Below are 23,725 nucleotides of genomic sequence, written 5' to 3'. Positions count from 1 at the left end.
TATTTACACATTGAATATGATCTTTTATTTTAGTGGTTTTATAGTTTGTCTTTATTAAGTAAAGTAATTCCTCTTGTATTACTAGTTTGCAAAGAATTATTTTTTAAAATCATGATTGGGAATTGAACCCATGAAGTGTAGTAGCAACTATGATGTTCCTTTCTTTCTCTAATATGGCTATTGTGTTTATTAATATTTGAATATTAATTTAGCCTTGTATCCTGAAATATATTTCATTTGGTTGTGATATAGTTTCTGTTTTATTAGTATGTATATTGAGTATATATTCATATATACATTTGTATATATGTTCATTTGTATATATACTTCAGAGTTGGTTTTGTTCATTTTCATATGTATATATGTATTTCAAGATTTTTGCATTTATATTGATGAATCAGAATAGTCTACAGTTTTGTTTCCTAGTACAATCTTTCTCAAGCGTTAGTCAAAGTTACTCTTTCCTTGTAGAGGAAATGCAGAAGGGCTCCCTTTTTCTTTGTTTAAAGGAATTTGTGTAGATTGTGTTAGTTTCTTCCCTATGTATTAGAATTCACCAGCAAAATTTGGACTTGGTGTTTCCTTTTTGGAAAGATTTTAAATAACAAGTTTTTCAAACAGGTTATCAAAATATTCAAATGTTTCTTTTACATAGAGTTTTTTTTATATAAATTATTTTTGGATTGAGGTAATTCACAAATTTGACCCAAACTGTTAAATTCATTGGTAAAAATTCTTGTAATTACACCTTTTAATTTTTGACACTGATGGTGTGTATAATATTACCTTTTAATTTGGCAATGTTCATCTTACTGAGTTTATCACTTTCAAATAACTGTTTTAGCTTTGTTGAATTTTTTCCATTGTACTTTTATGTTTATATTTAGTATTCACTCATTCATTTATTTAGCTTCTTGAAATAAAAATAGAATTTAAATTTTATTTTATTTTTAATTAGTACATGATAACTGTGTTTATGGGGTACACTCTGTGATATTTTGATGTATGCATACATTATATAATGATCAAATCAGAATAATTAGTATATCATTTACTTCAAATGTATATATTTTTAATCTGATATTTTTATAAACTTTATTTGCTCAAAATATACAGTAGAGTATATTTTGATATATTTATACAAACACAGAGTATATCTTATTTTAATTAGGATTCCAGTCTTCTCGATGCACAGAATGGGGAGATTCACTGTTCTGTATTCATATTTGTATATAGGAAAGTTATGTCAGATTCATTCTACTGCCTTCCCTTTATTCCCCTTTATCTAATCCACTAAACTTCTATTCTCTCCTCTTGTTGTTTGTTACCATCCATATTAAAAAGTTATATATCAAATGTATGTCCTTTTATTATTATTTTCTAATTCCATCATAGTCAAAGAACATTGTTTGATGGTATAATCTTTTCAAGCTTTTTGAAGATTTGTCTTTTTTAAGACAGCCTATGTTTGATATTGTTCAATGTGTGCTTGACAATCATGTGAATTTTTTTCTTGTTGAATTCATAGTTCTACCTGTGTTAATCAAACATGTAAGTTTTGTTGTTCAGATTTTTACACCTTACTGAACTTTGGCTGATTCTTCAAGTATAGAGAAATGGTAAAACTTCTTATTATGATTGTGGATTTGACTCATTCTTTTGTTGTTATTGTTAAATTTTGAAGCATTCATTCTTAGCTCGAGGGTTTCATTTTCCATTGAGTCAGGGGTGATTATTTTCTTTTACAAATGGCAGTTTCCTTTGGTGTTGTATTTTCCATGCCTTTTCTCTCCATTTCCCTCTGTGTTTATGCCATTCCTTGTCTTATTCTTGCCAGTTCCTCTCCACCCCCAACAGAACTTTCCATTAATTGTGGGGCTCTTTTCTTCTAGGTTAAAAAATTGGAGGCATTTCCAAAGTTTTTCTACTGTTAGTACCTCTCACTATTTTAAGGTTTCCTCTACTACACCCATGACCTCACTGCCATGCTGCAATCTTATGGCTAATGATGCAAATTCTGCTTCCCCCCTGCCCCTACTTAAAGAATATTTGAATTTTGTGGGCTTTTATGTCCCTTAGTTTCACTGAAGGTTTAGGTTGTCAGAAAGGATGTATCTATCTCCTGTGAAAGTTTTGCACCTTAGAAGTGGAGAAACTCCTATTAAATTATGGCTATATTACTGCTAGAACCTGCAATCACAAATTGAATAGCTATTTTCTTTGTATGTTTCAAACTTATCCAAACTCTAATTCTAATGCTATACATGAGATTATGGTCAGGTCCTATATATAAAAAAAGTTCCCTTTATACATACCTGATTTATTCATAATATGATGCTTGTATTAGTCTAATGTCATTTTATGGATGTACTAGGTATGTTGACCTTCCTTAATTGTGTTTTATGTCAACCAACTTTACTATTTTTTTTTTCCAGTGCTGGGGATGAAACCCAGGATCTCTGGCATACTAGGCAAGTGCTCTACCACTGAGCTACATTCCATCCCATTGCTGTTCTTAACATTACTGATACTGTAGTTCACCCCTAGATTAATCCAAATAGTAAACTTGCTTAACTTAAGCCCCACAGTTTAAAATTAAGCATTAGGAAAAAAAAATAGCTAAGTATTTTTTTTTCATTTGCTCCCCAGAGTGATGGAGAATGTCTCTACAGTGGATGAATTTCTTTTACTCAGCCTTACCAGTGTTCAGGAGCTGCAGCCAGTCTTCTTTGTGATGTTCTTAATTATTTACCTGATCAATTTGGTTGGAAATGGAGCGATATTAATGATTGTGATTTTGGAACCCAAACTTCACTCCCCTATGTATTTCTTTTTGGGAAACCTTTCTTGTCTGGATATTTGTTATTCTTCGGTGACACTGCCCAAGGTGCTTATGAACCTGCTCTCCACTCGCAGGGCCATATCTTTCCTAGGCTGTATCACTCAGCTACACTTCTTCCACTTTCTGGGAAGTACTGAGGCCATCTTGCTGGCACTGATGGCCTTTGACCGTTTTGTGGCCATCTGCAACCCACTTCGCTACACTGTCATCATGAACCCACAGCTGTGTGTCCTGTTGGCAGCTGTGACCTGGTTCATTAGCTTCTTCAATGCTCTGACGCATTCTGTCATGACTGCACGCCTGGACTTTTGCCATTCTCTGAAACTCAACCACTTCTTCTGTGATGTGAAACCCCTCCTGGAACTGGCCTGTGGTAACACAGAACTCAATCAGTGGATTCTTTCTATTGTCACAGGGAGTGTATCCATGGGAGCTTTCTTTCTCACTCTCCTCTCCTACTTCTACATCATTGGCTTCCTTGTGTTGAAGAACAGGTCCTGCAGGATACTCCATAAGGCTCTGTCCACTTGTGCCTCCCATTTTATGGTGGTGTGTCTCTTTTATGGACCTGTGGGTTTTACATATATTCGTCCTGCTTCAGCCACATCCATGAGTGAGGACCAGACAGTGGCAATCATATACAGTGCAGTCACCCCAGTGCTGAATCCACTGATATACACCCTTAGGAATAAAGAAGTGATGTTGGCTCTGAAGAAAATCTTTGGGAGGAAGCTCTTTAAAGATTGTCATTAGCACCTAGGGGAATAATGAGACTTATATCTGTTTTACATTAAGACTTCCATGACTTTACTATAATAAGTGATTGTTTATTTGATTTCTGTTTTTCTCTCAGGAATTTTGAGCATGCATTATATCATGCAATGTAGTAAGTTCAACAAACATAAGAATGAATGAACCAAATTCCACAACTCATAAAAGTTAAATTTCAATGTGGTGGAAGAATATAATAAACACACCCATAAGTACACCTTACCAGGGTAATTAAGACCAATGGAGACTAAAATAAAGTAGGATGAAAAGGGAAAAATGACAGTAGGTACCTGATGTATAATAAAGAACTTGTCTGGTTTTGTCTTTGGTTCCTAGTATAGAGCTTCTAAAACCCTAGGAATTTCCCAAGTGGCAGCAGTGTGTTGGTTATACATGAACCAACTGGATCATACTTGTTTATCCTCATGTCATGATTTGTCATGGGCCCCAGGATATCTTAGGATGGGGGCTGACCATGCTTGAGTGATTATCCATGTCATTGGAAATTTGGGGCTTTGAATCATGGTGATTGTATCCTGACCTTCAGGAGAGGAGGAGGGAGGCTAGAGATTGAGTTTAGCTATATGGTCAATAATTCAATCAACTATGCCTCTGTAAGAAAGCCTAAGTAGATACTTGACACTAAAGTTCAGGCATGCTTCTTGGATGGCAGTATTGTCCATAGTTTTGAACACCAGTGTGCCTGAACGGTAATGTACCTTAAAAAGACAGGAGGTGTGTGTTTGGGACCCTCACAGAGCTTACTTGATGTATCTCCATTTTGTTATAAAACTGTAATCATAAGTATATCACTTTCTTCAGTCCTGTAAGTCACTTGAGCATGTGCTTAGAGACCTCCAAATTTGTAGCCAGATTTTCATGGGTGAGGATGATCATTTATGATCATGAAACCCACATTTATACCTGGAATGAGAACAGTCTTTTAGAGGAATGTACTATAACCAATGAAATTTGGTCTAATTTCAAGTAGTTGGTATCAGAAGTCATTAAAGTCTGTCACTCTTCTCTCTTACGCAGATACCCTGACACCCAGGTTAGAGGGACCTCCCCCATATGTGCACATAGGTGTACTCCCCCATATCCATAAACAATTTTAATTCTTCTACACTTTTCAACCATATGTGATTCTGATAATATGATGATGCTGGCCCACTGGCATGAGCTGCTTATTGGTGGAGAGAAACACTGTATTCCCTTAGAGATTCGATTAGCAGAAAATTTGTCAGACAAAAATAGATGAAATTATTGAAGCAAGCAGCAAAGTTGAAATGACAATCGGGGAATTTTGACCTACATGGTTTTTGCTAATGACAAACTGATTATGGGAAAAGTTCTATGCAAACAAGTATGAATATTGACTGCTTGCTCTGTATCAGGAGTGGATGAGCTGAAAGATGTTATTAACTAATTCAATGGAAAAAATCACAATTCCTTCCTCACTTAGTTTCCTGAGCCAGTAATCAGAGTCTGTCAATTGATGGAGATGCAGGGTACTTGTGAAGGAAGACCTGCAGTGCCACAGAAAGAATATATAGTAACAAAATTTTTCCTAGTTTTTGTCCAAAAGAGAGCTTTGTCTGTTTACCTGAATGACTGCACACTTTGGAAAGAGAAATATTCAGATCTTTTAGAAGCTTTGGTTACAAAGCTTTAACCAAGAATGCAACAGATAGCACAGATTGTTTTTATGGTCCTCTGTTAGACTGGAGAGTGGGTGTTGCTGCATTAAGATCAGGTGATAAAAAGATCACTTTTCTAAGTCCACCTCACAGTGTGTTCACCATTTCCACAGGATACCACTAGCCATTTCTTGGTTTCTGACCATAGAACTGAGTTGCCTATACTTGGTAGTTGTCATGAGTGATTTGGTGAATGCATTATTTTCAGCACTCATTAGTAAGAAGGATCAGAAGTACTTTGTACTTTTTTGAGATGAACAACAGACCACATTCACAGTCTTGTCTCAAGGCCATATTAATTTTCATATTAAGTCAGAGAATTAATAATCCAATGGGCTATTGGTCATCTGAAAATTGAGTCAAATCATTACTGGATTACTAAACATTACTGGACCTATTGAGCTGGAAAGGGGGCAAGCTTTCATAAGAAATATGTACTCCACAGGCAGAGGGATAAACTCTCTTCTAACTGGTGAAGAGTTTCAAAGTGTAGAGTCATCTGGAGAATGTTACACATACTCTTTAATGAAAAAAAAACAAGTCACCAAATATGGCACCTTCTATAACCTACAGACATTTTTGAGTTCTGGAGGCAGCATAAGTCATATTTAGGAGTACTTTTTTGGTCCATTTATTGGATACTTAGAAGACCATAAACATTGAGTAGAGCCCAGAATAAAAGAGAGATTTTCAGGCAGTCCAGATTCTACACAAGTGACCATATTGCATAGAGTGATAAGATCTAGGAGATTCCAGAGTACTAGTATTATCTGTATGGGTAAAAATTTCATGTCATATCCCAGGAAAGACAACAGGAAGGTTTGACCTTGGTCAGCTGTTGTCCTTCAACTGCCAAGTGCTTCAACTTTAAGTGAAAATGGAGTATCTGTGGGGATAAAGAAAGAAGCTATATATGGGCCCCTTTGCATAAGCTATATCTCAGCAAGGTTAATCTAGGTACTACTCCCAAGTATATGACCTGAAAGCAGCGAGAACAAGCTTATCTTTGTTTTCTTCCTAGAGGGTTTGTGTCAGCACCAATTTCTGATGGCTCAGGGAAGGTCTGATGTGTATTATAACACTTCACAGCAAGGAACTCGCCTTTCTATGTAGTCACTGGTGTTATCAATAGATATTATTACTTTGTTCCTGCTACATAGTTGAGAATATAAGAAGGGATGAAAGTACAAGTGGCCCATGACATTATTACTTATTTTCTCTTGGTTGCTTTGTACCTCTTGCCTTGCAACTTTAAGTTCAGTGAAAGCAGAGGTTCTATCTAAGAATGATAATGTTTCCACCAGCAGATACAACATGATTTTCACTAACCCCAAAACTATAGATGTTATTTAGTCACTTTTCACTATTCATATGGTGTATCAGCAGACAAAAACTTACCATAATGATAATTGACTTTAATTGTAAGAGGTGATAGAATTACTACTGCATAGTAGGTATCACAGCAGTATACTTGAAATCAGGGGACCCAGTGTTGAATCACTTGAATTTCTGGTGTGAGATTTAAAGCAAGAATGACAAAAACTAGCATCCATAGAATAATAAGGGAAAAATAAATAGTGGTTCAGGTCCTTTGGATTACAAAAATAATAAAATAAGATAAAAGCATAGATAAACAGGAGTGCTGACATGGTTAAGGGAGTTTAAATTAGTGGTAGAAGAGGGAAATGATAACTATCAGTTATGACCTAAGGTTCATCTGTACGAGTGAAGGCTGTCTTTCTACCTACATGCTCTTTTCTGTTAGTGATTATTTTCCCCTAGAAATTGGTGCCTTATCTATATTCTGAAGAATAAGTGAAGTTAAAATTAGGATTTTAATATGTCTCTGAGTGATTCAAGTGGAGAATATGGCAAATTCTATTAATTCTCTGCCTATATTCTTTAAGAAATTATTATTATTAATAACACCGTTTTGCTTTTTTTTTCTTTTACTCTCAATATCCAGTAACTTCATTTTTTTATCAGAGGATATACCATGGAAAGCCAGAATCTACACTTCTTTTATATCAAAAGGGATGGACATGCCTGAGAATTTATCTTCCATAAGAGATAAGTTTTAAATAGTGAGTGACAATGTGGGATATAAAAGCTTCATTTCCTGATAGGACAACTTTGGGATATGACTCAAAGAGTCACTAGAGGAAATTTGTATAATTTTGCTTTATACTAGACCCTGTATTGGTCTATTTTATCTTTGGAATATTTCTAAGTTTTCTCTGAAAACATTTGCTAATGTATAACTTTCTAAATTTGAACACAGAATGCATCTTGACGTGGCACCAAGTTGATTATGGTTAGAATGCGGCAGGCAGAAGAAGGTCCAGCTTCATTTCAGGACATGTCTCTACGATTTTTAGTTAAGTCTATTGAGGAATAATTTACATATAATAATATACCCATTTTTAGTGTACAGTTTGATGAAATTTGACAAATATATACTTTGATGTAACTACCACCTCAATCAATATTTAAAATATATTTTTTAAATACTGAGAAGTTTCCATATGCTTCTTTGCAATCAACCTCCTAATCTACCCCCAACAGAACCTCAGGTATTCACTAATCTGCTGTCTTTATAAATTTGTTTTGCTATTTTACAACAGGAAATTTATGTTTGGGTTCTTTCATTCAGCATGATGCTCTTGAGATTTGTTCACGTTGCTACTTTTATTGATCATTTGCATTTTCTAAATTTTCATATTTTTATTTTTTGTTAGAAAAAGATCTAAGGGAAAAATCAGGGAACCCATAAGTAATAATTGCAGGAAGCAGTTGCCATCTAGAGCTAGGTCAAAAAATAAGGGAAAAAGAGACCTGCCATAAAAATAAAGAAACATGGAGGAGAAGCACTCAGAGCTAATGTGCACAGCTCTTCCAGGGACTGCACCCGCCTTGGGTTGCTCCTAAGGAACTTGGAAGAGGTCCCTGTTGTGATGAGGGCAGCAACAGAAAAATGTAATTAAATTGCTTTCAATCTACTTTTGTCCTCAGAACTTCACTGGTTATTCCTATTAGAAGAAGTTTATGCAAAATCAAATGGCAAATAATGAAATTTTCAGAACTCAATTCTAAGTATCACACAACATGGAGAAATGTAGCTCTAGAGCACAGAGATTATAGTTAAACAATCATCACAGACTCATATTTCACAGGTCCAGGTGTTACCTGACATACTACTGCACCCTGGGAGAAGAGGCTAGGCTCCACTGCATTCATCCACAAACATTTGTAGTCAAATTGATAGGAAAACAGGTTTTATTCAAAGTTGTCTTTGAAGGAAAATAGAAGAAATATTTTTATTGTTGTTGTTTGAATTTTTCATTTAAGGAATTTGGGGGGGTGAGGAAAGCTTTTGGAAGAGAAGAGGTGGCAAAGTGAGATGAAAGGTAGAAAGTGTACATATGCAGATTTAGTTAGTGTGTATTAGGCAGGATAGGACAGGGAGAAATCTCTGTTATTAGCTTTCATCCAGTCCCCCAGGCCAGCATTCAGTTTAGCTTTCACTTTCAATATGAGGAAGTGACCCTCAATTTTAGAGGGGCCCTTAAATTCAGTCTTATTCACAGGTAAAGAATAAAGCATACAGAATTGATCTGCAATTCATTAACACTTCTACTCAGAACCACAACCACTTTGGCTCTTTTATCTTTGGCAAAATTAAGATACATTGACAAGATTAATTTTGAGCAGATTAAAAAATTTTGCTATCTTACTAGGAATGAGTAAACTTGAAATATTGGTGAGTAAGCAGTGTCTACCACAGTCCTCCCTGAACTGAAGTGTTTCTCTAATTCTGTGTCAAACTAGGAAAGCAACCCATGCTATTCAAACCACTTTGAAAACAGGCTTAATATCTTCTTATGGAAGGGAAACCAATAGAAAAACAACAACAAAAAAATGATAAGGAAGAGATTAGAGACTTTGATGCTGTTGGAGAATCCAAGGAGCTCTGGATTCTTGGTTTGGATCACACTCTCAACTATTTTTTAAAATTTATTTTTCTATAGATATAAGGTGACATTAAATATGAAAAACTATATAAAACACATCTAGTTGAGCAAAGCAATACACTTCTAAAAAGCAAACAGAATAAGGTAGAAGAGTGAGCACTGACAGGTTCTGGATAGTCTTTAGTGGGCATGCTAGTCAAGATACTGTATCTATTGTTTAATAGCTAGCTGGAGCTACCCAAGAAGTGGGCATGGCTGGACTCCAGGATGCCATATAAAGCCACTGAAAACATCTATTGAAGTGAATACTTATTGAACACAATGAGCAGGGGATTACAAATATTTGGGGATCTTTTGTCCTACATATTTGATCCCCTTCCATAGCCAGGGGGACATGGTCTTGAATTATACTGAGATTGAAGGTTTAGGATTATCTTCAGTATAGTAAACATTTTAGTACCATTTAACCATTTTATATGTAACTTATGTTTTTAGGCAGTATTTAGTAATGAATATGGAATAAGAAAACAGTAACATAGCAGGGTCGTGTTTTTTTTTTAATTCTCTTTAAGACCAATGAATAATCAAGTAAATTGTAGAAAAACAACAGGTGTACTAACCCTGGAAATAAACAGGTAGAAACAAGGCCAATTAAAAATATGTCAAGAAGAAAAGGTCTGTGGGGCTAATTCTACTGGGATCATTATAAAGAAAGTATTTATAGCTATGAGTTTCTTAATGTATACCAGAAGGGAAATTTCATTTGTAGCACAGGGGCACTAAAATAAAGTTTGCCTGGTGGTCAACCCCAGCACTCACGTTAACTTAGGTTGGACTTGAGGATGAAGTCCCCCTGAATGGGATGGTGTTGGAATAGCTTTCAGTCTCAGCTAGCAGCCATGAGCAGCTCAGAAGTGCTTGAAATATCCACCTTCCTTCAGGCCTGACAGGAGCACCTGCAGGATGGGGTGAAACCACATTCTCAGCACTTGTGGTTAGCATTGCCAAACTGCCTGTTCAGGAAACTGAGAGTCAGGGCCTTCAGGGCATAAAACCTCTGACTCAGGAAGGGCTAAAGACCCTTCCAGATTGCTTTCTGCCATGACAGCAATATTTAGAGTTTCCTCACAGTGTGGTTATGTTAGGCAGAAGATGATTGGATTATGGATATTGTCTTGCTTATGTATGATTGACAGGAATGCCCCATTCGAGCCCTATAACAGTTGTGTGCATTCCAAAATAAAAAGAGTTACTGGACATTGACCTGAGGCTTGTCTCCAGCCAGTTCTCTCACCAGCTCCTGGAGTCTATGTGTTGATTATGCATGTCTACCCCTCCTCGCGACAAGGTAGCCAAGTGACCATTGACCACAAAGAGACTCAGGAACACGTTCAGGATGGTCATCATAACAGTAACTGAAAGGACAAAAACAACCCTGCTCAACATGAAGGAGGAGTTAAGTGTCAGGATGGTGATGATTGTCGAAGGTGGACACCCATTTTCCTGGCAAACATCAAACAGTAATAAATTTGGAAGAAACAATATGTTTCCTCCACCTGGATACAATTCACTCTCTCTTGTGAATGTTTTTGTTATTGCCTGAATTTACTTCACTTAAAATAAAATTCTCTTGTTTGACTTTTTGGTTCTGACTTTACACTTTCTTTTGTTGGAACACAAGAGATGAGACTTGAAGCTTCCTGTCCCCATTTACTCATGACAATTTTGTGTACCTTAAATATATAAATACAATATTTAAAAAACAATTGGGTTTGGAATCGGATTCTATTAATAACTACCTGCATAATCTCAGATAAGCTCCTTGTTTTCTGGACTTTTTTATTTTTTAAATAAATGGGGAAAATCCTTTCTCACAAGATTTCTGGAAATACTAACATAAAGGTATTTTATAAAATACAAAGTGCCCTGCATTGTTCACATAAATATTTTTGTTAAAATTCTGACAAAATTTTATTAAAATATTATTAAGGTTTATGTGATGTCTGAGTCTCTTAATTCTTTCACAAAAGACTAATGACAAGGACAAAATTTAGTCAAGCTCTTTGTTAGATTCTAACAAGGATAGACTTTACTCCAGTTTCCAGTAATACATTTCTCATTTCTGCCTGACAAATCATCATGATAGGCTTTACTGTTCATATTTCTAACACCATCCTGTTCATGACCACTTAAGTAGTCTCTGAGAAGAGAGGATTTCCCTACAACTCTTCTCTTCTGAGCCTGAGTCCTCACTGGAATTGCCTTTAATGTTATTATTGTCAATCTCACCTTTTGCTACATGTACCTCAAAACCTTTACAGCCTTAACCCTCTACCCTGTTTCAAAGCTATTCCACAATTTTAGCTCTTTGCTATGGCAATACCCCACTCTTGGCACCCATTTCCTTCTCAGTTAATTTGTGTTTCTTTTTTTTATTGGTTATTCAAAACATTACAAAGATTGCAGAATCACATTCGTTACATATCCACATTTTTACATAATACCATAATAGTAATTGTTGGTAGCAGAATTTGTGTTTCTATAACAAAATCTTTGAGACTGGGTAATTGAAAACAAATGCATTTTTTTCCTTCTTCTGTTTTGGAAGGATGGGAAGTCCAAGATCAAGAAACTGAAAAGTTTGATGTGGATGAAGGCTGCCCTCTGCTTGCAAAATGTCACTCCAGAGGAGACAAATGTGTGTCATCACATGGCAGAAAATTGGAAGGGCAAAAGGTATTAGGACTCTAGCCACTAAGGTCATTCACGAGGACTCCACCCTAATTACTTTATTAACCCCCCAAAAGACAACATCTCTTAATACTATAACATTGGGTCTTAGGTTCTAATGTAAATTTTGAGGTGGGGGGACATACAATCAATCCATAGCATATGATAATATAAAATAGATACTATTTGTGCTTATTATATTAGTATCAGTACCAATATAATAGACCATTCTCAACTACATATAATATTATTTTGTTAAATTTACAGTAGTGAAATGTCAGGGGCTGCCCTGCACAGGAGCTAAGCACCACCCCTATCAGACTTGAGTGATGAAGGTATTGAACTGGCAGCACAAGCCACAAGCTCTGTGAAAAGCAAGGAAATGCTTCAGCTCTGGGTTTGAGTGTTACCCAATGGGATTGGACAACCCCCCTTTTCTGTAACATTATCCCCTGCCTTATTTGCATGGAATATTCTATGGAATGTCTTTTCCCTAATACATAGAGGGCTTCCAGGTGCGCTGGCTGTCTTGTTCTCTTGCCTTCCTACATAGAAAAGAACCCCTGAGGTCGAAAAGCCTTCCCAATTCCACTTAGTGAAAAAGGTACTTCCATATCAGTGTGGTCTTTTCGTCTCTGCCCAAACCACGCAGAGTGATCCTGATTCATTGCTGCACAGGCTGTGAGTCATAGTGAAAAATGAGAAATTGGAAATATTAAGCATTTATCTTAACGTTATCTTGTCAGCGAGGATTACAAACCTCAACATTCTGATTATAAATGATGCTCTCTAAGATTTTACTTTAAATCTGGAGATTCTAGAGAAAATTGAGTATGAAATCAAGTAATTTTAAAATTCAGCAGTTTAACCCAGATTATTTAACAGTAGTGAAAAAGACAATCTTAAATTTGTGAGGTTGGAAGTTGTCTTTGGGACAGGAGATAAAGGAATTTGTTTAATTCTGAAGACACTTATAAGACATGTTCTCAGCAGCCACAGACCACAGCAGAGACCAATTGCATTAAATGCTTTTTTTCCTGAAACATTAGTGCACTGTGATGCACTGACAGTGGTCATGGATTTTGTGGGAGAGCCAGAGCCTAGCAGTGTCTGTGCAAGAAGTTACATTGGAAACTGTCTATTGGGGAGTGGAACATTGTAGTACATTATGGTACATTTCATGGGACCTCATTAAGAAAGTAAGTAGGCAACTGTGTATTAGACAATTATGTGCTACAAGTTAAATGGGTCCACATTTACATCCACAAGGCTGTAATACTTAATTGTTTTCATTGTTGGGATTATTTCCTTTGAAGAGATCAATAATGCTGCAACCCACACCAAATTTCTTATTAAAATAATTCCCAGAAGTTATAACTTTTCTAAAAAATCCCTGATGTAATTAATAAAACTCTGGCAATTAAAAAAACTCTGCCTCTGCAAGGCAGGATAGATAACAAGCAGCTTTTAAAGAATTGCTCATAATAAGATGTCCCAGTGGGAAGCAAGCTCATGACTTGCAGAGGATTCACATGTTTAACAATGAGAGAGTTGACAGTTGAAAAGAAAAATAGGGTTTTCAAAACCCTCCTAGGGGTATATTATGTCTCAGAACATAAAAGCTCTATATCAAGCTGTAATCATTATAGCACACATTGACTTCTTTATAATTTATACATTGAGTTTGATCTGTCCTGTCAGATTATTCCCACCCCTTCCTCATACTGGGGATTGAGCCCAGAGGCACTTTTTCACTAAGCTACATCCAAGTCCCTTGCCCCCCTCTTTTTTTTAATTTTAATAGGAAATCTTGCTGAATTGCCTAGGATGTTACTAAATTGACGAGGCTGGCCTTGAACTTGTGGTCCTCCTGCCTCAGTCTCCTGAGTTGCTGGGATTCCCAGTGGATGCCACTGTGGCTGGCTCAAATTATTCTTGTATTGATAAAAAGTTCTATTAGGAAACGGCCTCTTTGTTCAACTGTTTAATTGGGCTAGAGAATAAATTCTATGCATGGAAGTAAACCCATTCATCTCTAGTCAACTGGTTTTTGATAAAGCTGTTAGGAGCATGTGCTAGAGGGTAATTTTTCAATAAATCAATCTGGGAAAACTGTATCTTCAAATGAAGAAATTGAAATTATATCCCTCTGTCTTACCTGGTACAACAATCAACTCAAATTTGATTAAAGACTTAAATTAAAGACATGAAACTACAAGAAGAAAACATAGGAATGTTGAAAATCTTTTGGATATAATCTGAAAGCCAAGGAAACAAAAGTGAAAATAAGCAAATGGGATTATTAAATGGAAAATGTTTCTGCATGGCAAAGAAAACAACACGGTGAACAGACAACCTATAGAATGGAGAAATGTTTGCAAACTATATATTTGACAAAGAGTTGATATGCAAAATATGTAAGGAATTCCAAAAACTCAATATCAAAATTTAAAAAGATTAAAAAATGAACAATAGACTTAAATAGACATTTCTCAAAATATACACAAATGAATATGAAATATTCAACATCACTAGTCATCAGGGAAACACAGATCAACACCACAATGAGACATCACCTCACCTTCTCACCTGGGTAAGAATAACCATTATCAATCAACTAAAGATAATAGGCCCTGACGAGGATGTGGGAAAAAGGGAATCTGTTCACATTGTTGGTGAGAATGTAAATTAGTACATCCATTATGAAAGAATGTTGAAATTTTTTCATCAAAGTAAAAATAGATCAACCATAAAAGCCAGGAATCCACAGTCCTGGGATATTTCCAAGAAAAAAATAAATCTATCTGCACTCCCATGTTCATTTCAACACTATTACAGAAATGGAACTAACCAGTGTCCATCAACTCATGAATGGATGAAGTGGTACCTATAAACATCAGAATACTGTTCAACTATACAAAGGGATGAAGTCTTGCCATATGCAACATGGATGGAATTAGAAAAGGGAAATGAGCCAGGTATAGAAAGACAGGTACCTCCTGATCTTACTCATGTGTGGAATCTAAAAACGTTGAACTTACAGAAGTTAACAATAGAATGGTGATTGCCAGAGTCTGGGAGGGTAGCGGGAGATAGAGATAAAGAAAGGTTGATGAATCAGTACTAAGTTAAACAGGAGCAAGATGTTCTGGTGTACTATCACATAGTAGGGTGACTATAGATAATAGTTATATGCTGTGAATTTCAAAAAGCTAGAAGAAAATATTTGGAAAGTTTTCACTAAAGAAATGATAGGGTTTGAGAGAGAGATTCTCTTTAGCTTGAGAAAACTATATGCATGTTGTAAATTTATGCATCCATAATTACAAAAGTGTCAGGCTAACTTAGATTTTTAAGTGCTTAGGTTAATAAAAAACTATTTTTAGTCACCACAGAAAATAATGGAGAAAGAGATTAGAAGGTTAGAGTACCCACTCCAATTACTTTTAAGGTTTGCTAAAGTGATGGAAATTAAATCATATTTTAATGTTATTTTAATTTAAATAATTTTGAAGTTAGGAAGGTGGGTATACACTCATTTATTAGTCAACTGTTTTTCTTTGTGAATTTTTTCTTTGTCAACTTTTCAAGTTTTGTTTTCCTATTTATGCTTTATGAAAGTTCTTCACAATTTTTGGTAACCCATTATTATCATGGTTTTTGAAAAATACAGTCTGGTAAACTTCACCTTTTAACTGTGGTTTATTGTATTATTAATATGCCTTTGAATTTGTTTGTAGCAAATGTTAATCTGTGTGATCAATTTGTTCTATGTTTATATTCTGTTTCTCTTCATACCTGTAAATTTAATATGTTTTATCATTCTGTTCTTTTTTCTTCTCTGGAAATTTTGCATTCTGCTTTCTTCTTTCATCTTTTAGCCTGAAATTATGATTTGCACCTTTTATCAGTATAAAGACATTAAAACATTTTAACACTATAGAAACTCAATTTGTTTCATATGCTATAAAATATGTATTCCTTTTTAGCACCAACAAATCTTAATAATATTTTGTACAAATTTTATTTAAAATTTTCAGTCACTGACTGTTTTTTTGATATTTATCTATTCTTAAAACTCAGAATTCCCCCCTTTTCTTCCAATTAAACTATATTCACAATCTCTTTTAAGTGAGGGTTTACTGGTTTCAAGTCTTATGATTTATATTTTGTTTGAAGATATACCAATTCTATTTTTTATTTATGAATCTTTTGGTCTCTGGGCATGCTATTTTACATGGGTGGATATTTACTCTCCCTGACTTCTGTTTCCTGTTGTTGCCAATGGTCTCAACTGTCCTACTGTATAATCTGATGCTCCTTTGAAGGGGCTCTATCTTTCATCATGCTCTTAAAATTCTTTTCTGCTTCTGTTGTCTTTCTCTGTTTCATGTTTCTCAGGTCAACACATGCAACTACTATATGCCCCAAGGCTTCAGTTTAAACTTGTCATTGTTTTGGTTTTCAAATTTTCTCTAGGTGATGATCCATGTTGCATCCAATAGTTATTAAATTTCCAAGGCTAAGGCTGTGTCCTTTCTTTCAAATTCTTGTTTTATTTCTCTTTTAGTGAGCAACACAAAGCTCTTCACAACAGTTACTTAAACTTGGCAAAAATTCCCTAAAATAATACAAAAAATTAAAAAAAAATCAATACTTTTGGAGAAAGAAAGAATAGACAAAACAAGGTCTCCAAGAGGAGATTCTCAAGACATTTATGCCTGGGACACCTCTTGTGAGATTCAGAGGGAACTCAGCCTATTTATTTTGTTGTCAGACCATGAACAAAGCCAAGTCTTGTGTCATTTATTTTTACACTTAATTGTGTGAAGTTCATAACAAGGGTTTGAGCAACCAAAAATCTCTATTAATTCTATTCAAAGAGACAATCAAAGCCTTATAACCTGATTCTTAAATTACTTAAGTACAAAAATATCTACTTATTGCAAGACACATAAAGAGAAAAGAGTAAGGTGAATTGGTTAGAGAGAAGGTATTTAATTGTTTTTTTTTTCTTTGATAGAAACAAATTGAGACAATTAAATGGGTAAGTCAAAGTACTTTGGAAAACTTCTTGAATTTAGGTTATGGAAATTACCAGATGGAACAAGTGGGTTTATGGCACAGGACATCAGTTAGAAAATCTTGGAATTTACTCATCTATTTAATCACTTTTTGTTTCAAGTAGATAAACCTGTTTACGTGCTTTTACGTGTAGGTGTTTATAAGTTGTTTTTTTTTGTGTGTGTGTGTGTGTGTAAATGGTTAAGGTGAATAAGTAGCTACTGTATTTGTTTTAATATTTTCCATATACTGGAAATTAAAATTTTCTATGTACTAAAAATTAAACTACTAATTTCCCTGAGCTCATTTAGTTGGAGTTTCAATACTTAAATCAATATCGTGGTAAATTATGATTTTTGACTTATGCAAACACATCTAAAGAACAAATTCTGGGAAGTTGAATTGCTAGTTCAATGTATATGAATATTTTCATTTTTGATAGTTATTGCTAAATTGCCCCTTAGAGATTGAGTCAATTTATATCCCCACCTGTATTATACCACCCTTAAGCAAATATGGTGCATTGTCAAACACTTTGATCTTTGTTAAAATTGTATATCATTACATTTTACTTTGCATTTCTATTTTTTTTTTCACTTTATTTCTGGTGAGATTTCTTCCATTAAGAAATTGTGACTTTTGGGGCTGGAATTGTGGCTCAGATGTAGAGTGCTCACATTGTACCCATGAGGCACTGGTTTCAATTCTCACCACCACATAAAAATAAACTAAAGATATGTATCCACCTACAACTAAAAAATAAATATGTTTTAAAAAAGAAATCATGACTTCTTATTTTTTACTTTCTTTCATAAGGCTTAGATTATAGAGAATTTATTTATTAATTCTTTTGATTAACATAGAGAAATTATACATATTCATGGGATTTAGTGTAATTTTTCAATGCATAGATACTGATCAAATCTAGGCTCACTCTAGCCACTGTCTTCCAACTGCCCAACCTCTTGTAATCACTATTTTATATCCAGGTTGTTTTTATTGATTGACTTTTTTTTTTAGAAGTGAGGAGATTTAAATCTAAGCTATTGCCATGCTCCTACACAGAAATAATGTGTGCCTATTAAGTCCATTAAAAAGTGTTTTCTAACTTTACCAATATATCTTTGACATGCTTTAATTAGATATACTAATTGTAATGCCATAGATGAAGCTAGAGTTAAATCTTGTTCCTTTTTAATATATTTTATCTGAATCTACCTTAATTCTGATGAGCTGCCTTTTAGGTTTAACTGCACAGTCTGAGTAGCCTTTTGACTTCCATGCATCGGATATCACATTAACTCAGAACTTGTCATGTACTTCCATATTCCTCAGTTATGCTTCAAATGAATTTATCTCTGGAATGCTGTTCCCCACAGTTTATCTTTTTTTTCCAGGTGATAAACTTTCTTCATTTCACCCTACACAGAGTACCAGGATGTGTTTGCTAATTGTCACTGTCATCTTTTCTTCCCTAAAACAATGGAGAACATCACTTTTGTGAATGATTTTTTTTTTTTTTTGCTGGGACTGACCCAGGTTCAGGGTCTACAGCTTGTAATCTTAATAATTTTCCTCATTATATACATGACAAACCTATTTGGAGTTGGGGCTATATTAGTGATCATCCTCTCAGAAACAAGACTCCCCTCTCCTATGTATTTTTTTTTCCTGAGAAATCGTTCTTGTCTGGATATTTGCTATTCTTCAGAGACAATGCCCAAGCTAATGTGGAACCTCCTCTCCATACACAGGGTCATATCCTTCCTAGGCTATATCATGCAGCTACACTTCTTCCACTTTCTTGGTTGCACTGAATATGTCTTGCTAATCATCATGGGATTTGATCGATTTGTGGCCATCTGCAACCCACTTGGCAACACTGTCATCATGAACCCCCAGCTCTGTGTCCTGTTGGCAGCTGTGATGTAGCTCAATAGCTTCTTCTATGCTCTGATGCATTCTGTCATGACTGCATGCCTGAACTTTCGCCACTTTCGGAAACTCAATTACTTCTTCTGTCATATCAAGCCTCCTTGGAACTGGCTTGTTGGGATGTAAGTCTCAATAAGTGGCTCATTTTTATTGTCACTTGCAGCTTAGCCATGATGGCTTGCTTCCTCATTTCCTTTCCTATTTCTATATAATTAGCTTTCTTCTGTTGAAGCATGGGTCCTGCAGTGTATTCCACAAGGCTCTGTCCACTTGTCCCTCCCATTTCATGGTGGTATTTCTCTTTTATAGAACTGTGGAGCTCACTTATATCCCTCTTACCTGTGCTGTATGTGTAACACAGGAACAATTTATTGTACACACAATGGTCACTCCAGTGTTAAAACCACTGATATATACCTTCAAAAATTAGGAAGTGATGTTTGCTCTGAGCAGAAATTTTAGGAAGGAGCTGAAGCTGTTTGCCTGAGGAAAATCAGTCACAATAATAAACAGAGGAAAACTGTATGCCATTTTTATGACATTTATTTTATTTCCTATAGTAATTCAATATATTCCTTTAAATTTTATTTTTATTTTAGATATTTGTTTAGTTGGAAACCAGGTTATTCATTCATATGATTTCAACAACTACTCATATAATCATTCATTCACTTGAAATATCTTGAGTAAGTCCTGATCCATATGCATAAGATACCCCAGTGGAAAAAGGTCCACAAGGCCATTAATGGGGACGTGGATCTTACATTTTTGTTGAGGGGGCAGGTAACACATAACTGAATAAGTAAATGTGCCTCTGTCAGAAGGTAGAACATATTATGGAAGGCAAGGGAACAACAAAAGCCTTTCCAAGATGTGACCTTCAGGCAGAACACTGAAAGAAATGAGGTGGAGGGTCACACAAATAAGTGAGGTTATGTCATTTTATGAGGAGACAAAAGCAAGTGAAATAGCATTGAGAGAGAGTGTGCTTGTTGCTTGTGAGGAAACCAAGATGGCCAGTGTGCCTGGAGCTTGGTGGGTAATGGGGAGAATGGCCAGACATGAAGTTAGTCAGCTGGTGGACCCATGACACAGACATCTGAGTCATTTTAAGGATTTGTGTATTTACTGTGCATGATATTGGATGACTTTGAGGCATTTGAGCAAAGAGCTGACTTGATATAACTTCTACATTTAAATAATCTCATTAAATTCTATGTGGAGAATAGAGAATCTATTAGAATGCCCTTAATCCTTTGGGTAAGAATTAAAGGTAATGCAGGCAAGGATGATGATGGTGAAGATATGAAAATTTGTTAGATTCTGGATGAATTTGAACACAAAACTTTCAGTATCTGCTGAGAGCTTAGATATATGGTGTGAAGACAAGAGGCACAAAAGATCAATGCTAATTTTTATTTATCTTTATTAACTGGAAAAATGACCATGATATCAATAAATTAGGCTATTAATATAGCACAAGTATGATTGATATAGGTTTGAATGAGCTTTGTACATCAGGGGAATAATTTGAATGGAATTATTTCTTTCTATTAATTAAAGTTTTTTATGCCTTGAATAATACATTTTTAAAACTTTTATGTTCAGATTAATATGTAGGTTTTATGTCTTTAAAGGCTTTAAGATATTGCTATCAAATTATCAATCTATTTGTAATAATTTAGATTTTTCTGAGCATGATTATATTCCATTTTTAAGGTAATAAGAATAGTAAAATGTTTTTTGTTTGGGGCAACATATACTTTACTATGAAGAATTAACTCAGAACAGAAACAATTAGCAAATAAGTTAGAATATAGCAGGTGGAATATGTTATAGAAGGTAATTGGAGATGAAATCTACAGTGAATACAAATTGTCTAAATTATAAGCAATATCCTATTTGACAGTGGATACTATAGCTCAAGTATACTGTGCCACATTGTAAATGATGTGAAAATAATCATTGATGTTTGGAAGAATTAAATTTTTCAAATATTTTCTTTTGATCTTTGGATATTTCTTAGACACACTTGTTGGATCATCTTTACATACACAGACAACCCATCCATACACAATTAAATATTTTACAGTTCTGTCTTTCTATCTCTTTCTCTTTGTCTCATTAACCATATTTATTTTTACAAAAGTAGTAGTCTAAATTTCTGTTAATAACTTGATGTGGAAGTTTCTAGTTATTTTTTGAAGTTGAGGGACTTTGTAAAGACATAGAAGTGTGATTTCTAGGAATCTGTTTACTAAGTATATCTGAACTAGAATGACAAGAAAATGTTTATGTATAATAAAATATCCACTTCTACCTAACTCTGGTTTCTTTGCACATCAATGAAAGGCATGATAGAAAAAGATAAACATATATTTTGAGTGATTTTAAACAAATTATTGCTAATTTTTGTCACACTCTAATGACATATAATGCATTTATATATTTTTATATTGCATAACATATTATACTACATAATACATTACATTTAGGTATATAAATTATATTTTCATTTGAAATTTACACTTTGAAAATGTAGTCATCAGATTGCACCAAGATGGTACAATAGTAGTTTCCTGACATGTATCTCCCCTCACCAATATTAATTTGGAGTCATTTATGGATAAAAGTGACTTTGTGGGATCTTTGGGATCAAGATGGTTTTTAGCACCAGTAGAGCTCAAGACAAAAATAAAAGGATTATTTTGAGAAGTCAGGTCTATGCCTAAATGACCATAGGATTACTGACCATAGGTCTTACTAAAGACTGGAGAAAGCCCCACCACATGGCCCTATTTATTCTTGGATTTGCCACTAGCATCATCTGCCAAGGAACCCAGCAAGAAATCATGCAAGAACATGATCCAGGAAACAGTCCCACTGACCTTGGTACTGGCTGTGGATCTAAGAGCTACCCATCATGACCTGGCTCCAGCATCTCTCAGCTGCCAGGAATTGGATGAGATACACATACATCCATGCTCCAATACAGGTCTTATGACCTCAATTTGACTGTAGATCCTAAAAATACTCTGCAACTTGTCTGTAGCCACTTTCTTTCAACTACATACCTGGAACATTCCTTCTTGCTTAGGACCCACCAGGAAACTCTTATTCATACTCCTAAGGAAGGCTCTAGACAGCATTTGTGCTGCTTCTCAGCAATATGGACAGGACATAAATCACAGAAATTCAATATTGGACAGTCAGAGACTAAGAGATCCAGAGAATTGAGTATTTTTAATAGAGAAAAATAAAGAGTACATTGGAGTCATGTCAGTAGTGACAATGGCAGCAGGTCACTGCAGAGGAGAGGGATAGCACAGATACAGAAGCATAGCAGACAAATTTGGTGTAGGAAATTTTGTAGATGAGAAAACAGTATGAACTCAGTCAAATCAAAGACTATAGAGTGAGCTGGTGTTTGAAAACTACTTCGTGTTTCTCAACTGGTCAGCAGAGAGCCAAAGCAGGAAGCCATCTTGAGGAGGTCACATTGGAGCTTTTTGATACAGAAACCCAGGAGGTCATGGCCAATGTTGCCACATTAACTCAACCAGTGTTCACTGTGTGGCCTAGAATGTATGTAGCTGGCAGCATGTAATTGAAACATGTGGGAGGCCTTTCCTCACACATGATTTGAGTTACCTCCCTGGCTGGTTGAGAGGTGCTTAGACACAGCTGTGTCAGAGCTTTCCCCACCCTTCTCCAGGTCCAAGGGCTTGATTTTGCAGAGGCGTGTCTGGCCACTGCCCCGAAGAGCCAATTGTCGCCCCTTACCGTGGGATGCTGCCCCCCTTAACCTTCATTGGATGGGATTTTCCCTTGAATTTTTTGTTCCTCAATAAAAGCCCACTTTCTGGCATGTTTTTTCTCTCTGGCTAGTCTCTTTGCTAAACCTCGCCACTGCATTAGGTGGCTGGAGGCGGAAGCTAGGAGAAGCCGTCTTGAAGCTGGTATTAAAGGTAATGAGGGTCTTGTCTTTTTAATTTAAAACTTCCTAGCAATTACTTATGAACCGAACCTTCTTTAATGAAGCCAGAGCTGGTCAAGTGGCAGAGAAATGGGAACCAAGATGATTGTACCCACAGGGAGTTTACATTGGAGACATGGAGGAGAATTCAACTTGCCTTCCCTTTCAGTCTGGGAGCTCACACTACCAAATGATGAAGGGTAGGAAACTGAACAGGTGAGTGTGGTTACACTTGAAATTGAGTCTGGAAAAGCCATAATTAGGGTAGAGGGTGAAAGAACTGTGCAGGGTTTGTTACCCCACCCTGTGAGAAGAATTCTTGGATGAACCCTGAAATTCACACTTCCACCAGAGAATGGTCTCTGCCCAGTCACAGGGTTGGGTGGATCTAAATTTTTTTTGAGTAGATACCACCTGACAAATTTCCTAAGTTTTGATTAGAGTTAAACCTCTCTGGAACTTATCATTTAGAACTCTGAAGCAACCTCAAGCTGATAGACTATCTGGGCAAAACTCCAATTGACAGTACTTCCTATCTGTCCTACTTTACACTAGTGAGAAGGGAAGCCAAGACCATTCAGCCATTTTCTGTTCAGTCCACTCCAGCATGCAGGTTGGTGAGCAACAGAAAAGGAGAAAGAGTTTGAAAATCCCCAGTCCTTTGTCTTTCTAAGGGATACATAGCCCAAAAAGAAATGGAAAGCAGAACAGTCTGGCACAGTCAGTGAGCATCCAT

At 35.6% G+C, this 23,725-nt stretch overlaps 1 protein-coding gene and 1 pseudogene across 1 annotated transcript; both read left to right on the top strand.

Moving 5' to 3' along the window:
• The first annotated feature begins 2,653 nt into the window (after window positions 1-2,653).
• LOC143400825 (olfactory receptor 12D3-like) lies at window positions 2,654-6,942 on the top strand. Its single transcript, XM_076857817.1, has 2 exons — window positions 2,654-3,538; window positions 6,931-6,942. The coding sequence occupies exons 1-2, from the start codon at window positions 2,654-2,656 to the stop codon at window positions 6,940-6,942; spliced, it is 897 nt and encodes a 298-aa protein (XP_076713932.1).
• Window positions 6,943-18,560: 11,618 nt separating this feature from the next.
• On the top strand, window positions 18,561-21,940 carry LOC143402092 (olfactory receptor 12D3-like; annotated as a pseudogene).
• Window positions 21,941-23,725: the final 1,785 nt, after the last annotated feature.

Source organism: Callospermophilus lateralis, chromosome 6 (assembly GCF_048772815.1).
Source record: "Callospermophilus lateralis isolate mCalLat2 chromosome 6, mCalLat2.hap1, whole genome shotgun sequence".
Classification (NCBI taxonomy): Eukaryota; Metazoa; Chordata; class Mammalia; order Rodentia; family Sciuridae; genus Callospermophilus; species Callospermophilus lateralis.
The sequence above is the reverse complement of the archived record's forward strand: the minus strand, read 5'-3'. Positions and strand labels throughout refer to the sequence as shown.

Coding starts and splice junctions, on each gene's coding strand:
- LOC143400825 (XM_076857817.1), top strand. CDS start 2,654: ATGGAGAATGTCTCTACAGTGGATGAATTTCTTTTACTCAGCCTTACC.